We start from the raw sequence: 4,459 nt of genomic DNA, 5'->3' as shown, positions 1-4,459 counted from the left end.
GTGTTCAATAAACTGAAGTCGATATTAAAAACACCATTGTTAATAAAATGATTTGTAGAAGGAATCAAACCATACAACACCAGAATTCTGGATCTGAATGAGGTTTATTGTCACTTGAGCTGACAGGAAACCAACACTGGCGAAAAACCAGGAAGTTCATGTATTTATACACCTTCTTCAGTGCCTGAGTTCGCCCCCTACTGACCTACGGCTGAATCACAGGCATTCAGACAAAATTCTCATCTACTGTTCTCATAACGGTTGATTATGTGTTGTCACCTATTTCGGACATGTAACTAATTATCAATCAAAACATAATAGATTAAACACTGTCAACATTACAAAAAGGAAAGCCTAAGAATATAGTGTTGTGCTTTTAATATCAGTACTAACCTCTAATAATTTTAAATTTCTTCACCCTTGAATGAGTTTGTAATGGTTTGACTCTCTTTATAAAGTGCTTCCTGGCTCCCCCCGTCTCCAAACTTTGAGGCCCAGCAGCTCTCTGTTTACAAGCCTAGTAGTAAGAAACAGCTTTGATTGGTTGTTTCGGAAAAGTGTTGTGTTTGAGGAAATGGGAAAAATAGGTTTCATGGTGCAGTCACGCACTTCCTGGTCACAAAACGTTCTGTAAATGCGCATATTATGGCAAAAATTATTCATCATTAAATGTGGTTTTAACATTACTTTTATAAAGTTTGAAGTCCTTGCTGTCCAATCCAGCTTACTGTTTTTTACAGAAGCCCTGTGAAAGCATCACAGCTTTGCCGATCTCAGAGTGTTAAAAATAAAAAAAAATCCTGTATCCACATTGTGATCCGGAACATCAACAAAATTTAAAGGTGTGTTCCTTGGCCCAGTACCCACATGTGATAAAAATGTCATGACAATCTGTCCATAAGGTTTTGAGTAATRTTGTCCACAGACAGAACGACAGACAGACATACGCGACCGAAAACATTACCTCGCCCTTGGTGGAGGTAATTATTGGAGCAGTGTTATAAATCCTGACTGATGCATTTGTACTTGTAGGAAATAGAGAAGAACAATTGAATGTGAATGTTTCATCCTTTTTCTTTTTCATAATGTGATACTGTTCCAGTAAGAGTTGGACTCATCTCTCTTTCTCGAACAGAAAACTCAGTTTCTCCAAGCTCAGGTTAACGTCCTCAGTTTTCCCACAGAAGATCGGCTCTCTCCTGAGTCTCTGATTTATATCTTTGCAGGAGGTGACAGAGAAGAAAATTTACCTCCTCGGTTCCAGAGAGGCAGAGCTCCACTGGCTCCCACCGACACCCCTGACCTGTGAGAACATCCTCTTCCTGTTCATGTCAGCTTATCTGCAGTCTGAATCTGAGACACCACCTGGAGCAGGAACTCATCCTTTAAATTTAATTTACCAGAAGGAATCAAKGTGTTTTGGTTTTAATTTCTGAATGATTCTATTTTTCACTGTTTGTGTTTTTATGTCACAATTTTGATAAGAATAAGCTTGGCTTCAGCCTATCCTTTTTTTTTTTTGGTAAATTATGAGTTTGTTTATTGTTTCTGTTTTGTTTGTTGTTGTTGTTTTTTAATGTTTAATGTGAAAATTTTACCAAAAATAAAGTTATTGATTGATTGGTTGGTTGATTGATTTGATTGACAATTTTGATATTTGAATAAATCGTACTACTACATTTTCCTAATTACTAGACACTTTTATTTTTATTTTTTATGTCTATACAGACATACCTGACATGTTTCGACGTGYACTTCTGTCTTCATCAGAGGTGTCACAGCTGATGAAGACGGAAGTGAAACAGATCCAGTTCAGCTGTTGTTTATCTGTTAGTTTGTATGGAGGCTGTGAGCTGTTGTCCTGTTTGGTCTGTTTCTGCTCCTCCATGTTGTCACAGACACCTGTGGACAGGATGGGCGGGGCTCAGTCTAGTGATATTTAAGTCTATGGTCCCAACCCCCTCCATGTAAAGGCCCTGTCACACTAAGACGTTTTAGACAACTTATGCCAATTTTGTCCAACGCGTTGCTGTAAGTTGTACAAGTTAGGTGCGCCCCATTCAAACAGTTGCTCGTCACATTTACAACATTTGACAAAATATAAAGTATACTTCCACATGTCTTTTTGGAGACATTACAACAACGTAAGCTCTGTCAAGTATAAACACTGCCACAGCTGACGAGTGCACGCACGAGTAGGCTACCCAAAGCGTGACTCTCGACCAAGCCAGGCTGTGGGCTTCAGTGGGCTTCAGGTGCTCTGCGGCCGCKGYGCTCYGTTGCTCATGATCAAATTGTGGTACAATAACACACCATGTGTGCCAAATCACACACAGCTGTTGATAGATGTTGTTGCAGCGGCTTGGGTTTCTGTTTCAAAGATCACCAGATTGGTCTCCTGCGCCCACCTCGTCCTGTCAGGTGGAGCGTGTGAATATTTCTGTGGCTCAGCCGGTTTAATAATACAGCATCTGCCAGCTTTGTTTTTTCCTCTGTTAATTCTTGTTTATATTTTAATACTCAGTATGACAGATATCTTGTTTTTATGAGCCCCGCTCTCGGACTTCTTCCCCAACATGTTGACAGTCAGGGGTGGATCTACAGTGGGGAAAAGGTGGGGGGCAACTGCCCGCCTGTTGTAGAGCCTCGCCCCCCCCAGCAGTCATGTTTTTAAAATATTTGTAATTACTGTTTTTTTAGTCCAAAAGCCCATTACAACCTTCAAAATAAAATTTATTTACCAAAAATATATCATTTTAAATATAATCTGAGGCCCCTGAACAGCTTAGTTACGGCCCTGCACCAAACACTGCCTGCCGCTCCGCAGGCGGAACATGTGTCACGTTGACGAGTCAGTCTGTCCGCTGCAGAGTGGAGTCACCAGCTGTGTTTCCATTGCAAATATGCACAAAACTTTGTCGATATTCTGTTAATTTAAAAAAAAAGTTTCGCAATTGCTGTGTTTCCTTTAAGAAATGCTATTAAAGTCACATGTGAATACATTTCTTCTCGTGATAAGTCATTACAAACATGGCGGCAATGGATGTAAACAGGTGCATAATTGCTACCACAGCACTAGCGCTCATCATCAGAGGAGACGTCGGCGTCTTTTCGAGGGTTTCAAGTGACAAGCTCCTTATACTTGCTATGTACAGTACGCTACTTTTTTAGATTTACCGGACATATTATGTGTGTTAGCACAAATTATMAGTATCGGATCAGTATCACCAATACCAGCCTACATGTTACTCTGCATCAGGATYGGAAAGAAAATAGACAGTATCAAACATCACTACTAATCAGTGCTTAAATCATCTTCATACACTGAATGACACAGGTACAAAATGTTTAAAACCTTTTGATTCTCACTGCTTGAAAAAGACATTTCATGTTAAAGGTTTTGAACGTGCAACAACTCTGGCATGTGAGGATGAGACCATGAAGGAGGTCTTTTGAGCGGGCCCCATCCCAGTTGCTGCAGCCAACTGATTCAACCGAGATGAATCCCCCAACATCAAACTCTAGAGCTAAACTTTGTTTGAAAGTGTTGCTTAAAATGTAGCAAAACATCAAATGAAACACGTGAATTTCATTGAAATACTCMGAAAAAATATTGACTACAACTGGATTAATGTTTAGAATCAATCCCATTCCAATTGGCTGTATTTCAGTCAGTTTTATAGATTAATATTTTACCTTGGTAACATTTGAGTCATCCACAACACGTAATCTGAGTGTGATATCTTGTACATTATTTGACCAAAATAACTAAACCTCCATCATTTCTCATAGTAAGCTGATTGAAAGTAAGTTAAAACTTCAGCTTGAAAGATCATCTGCTGTCTTTTAAGAAATGCTCAGCCTTYTTTAAAAAATAGAATAGAAAATATTACATCACCTCTAATCACAGACAGAAAACCCACTGCTCAGATTAATGCTGTGTTTATTGCTCAAAGTACAGAGAAAATATGAAAAATTTCAAATGAAGACATTTTATAAGCTGGATTTGGAGAACAAAAAACTAATATACAAAAATGGACTGGAAAAAAAAGAATAATCTTTTTAACATCAGATAAGCTGGTAAAAATGTGAGATTCATTTTGTGCTGGTGCAGCAGTTTGTTTCCCCTCCTCACAATCTTTGATTTAATCTTCCTTTCAAGAGGTCTCACACACCTGCACAAAGTCATGTGACCACGGGACGCCTCGCCTCAGGTTGATGTTGTTCACACACAACAGCTGCTCATGCCTGAAAGAAAAATAACACAAACATCAAACTCTGTACATGAATGACATCATGCYAATTAAAGACAGTTAAAAATAAACAATGTGGAACATCTCAATTGAMTGAAATGAATTCTTTGCAATTTTGCATCTACACTGCAAAAACTGTCCATCTTACCAAGTTTTAAAATCTTATTTCCAGCCAAAAAAAAATCTTTTTGATCTTGTTTTGAGAC

The 4,459-nt window shown here is 38.7% G+C and overlaps 2 protein-coding genes across 3 annotated transcripts in view; one reads left to right on the top strand and one right to left on the bottom strand.

Moving 5' to 3' along the window:
• popdc2 (popeye domain cAMP effector 2) overlaps positions 1 to 1,585 on the top strand; it is a 15,182-nt gene extending 13,597 nt beyond the window's left edge. Inside the window, exon 4 of one of the 2 annotated variants that reach the window (XM_014027871.1) lies at positions 1,227 to 1,585. In XM_014027871.1, coding sequence (XP_013883325.1) covers positions 1,227 to 1,309 — 83 coding nt within the window. In that variant the 3' untranslated portion in view covers positions 1,310 to 1,585. The remainder of the gene's footprint in view (positions 1 to 1,226) is intronic. The other variant, XM_014027870.1, reaches the window with a different exon arrangement.
• A 2,341-nt stretch (positions 1,586 to 3,926) lies between these two features.
• Positions 3,927 to 4,459, bottom strand: part of pla1a (phospholipase A1 member A) — a gene marked incomplete in the record, with an annotated part of 28,518 nt that continues 27,985 nt past the window's right edge. Inside the window, 1 exon segment of the mRNA XM_014027868.1 lies at positions 3,927 to 4,248. Coding sequence (XP_013883322.1) covers positions 4,158 to 4,248 — 91 coding nt within the window.

This window comes from Austrofundulus limnaeus, unplaced genomic scaffold (genome assembly GCF_001266775.1).
Source record: "Austrofundulus limnaeus strain Quisiro unplaced genomic scaffold, Austrofundulus_limnaeus-1.0 Scaffold692, whole genome shotgun sequence".
In the NCBI taxonomy this organism is placed as follows: Eukaryota; Metazoa; Chordata; class Actinopteri; order Cyprinodontiformes; family Rivulidae; genus Austrofundulus; species Austrofundulus limnaeus.
This window is presented reverse-complemented; position numbering and strand designations above follow the sequence as displayed.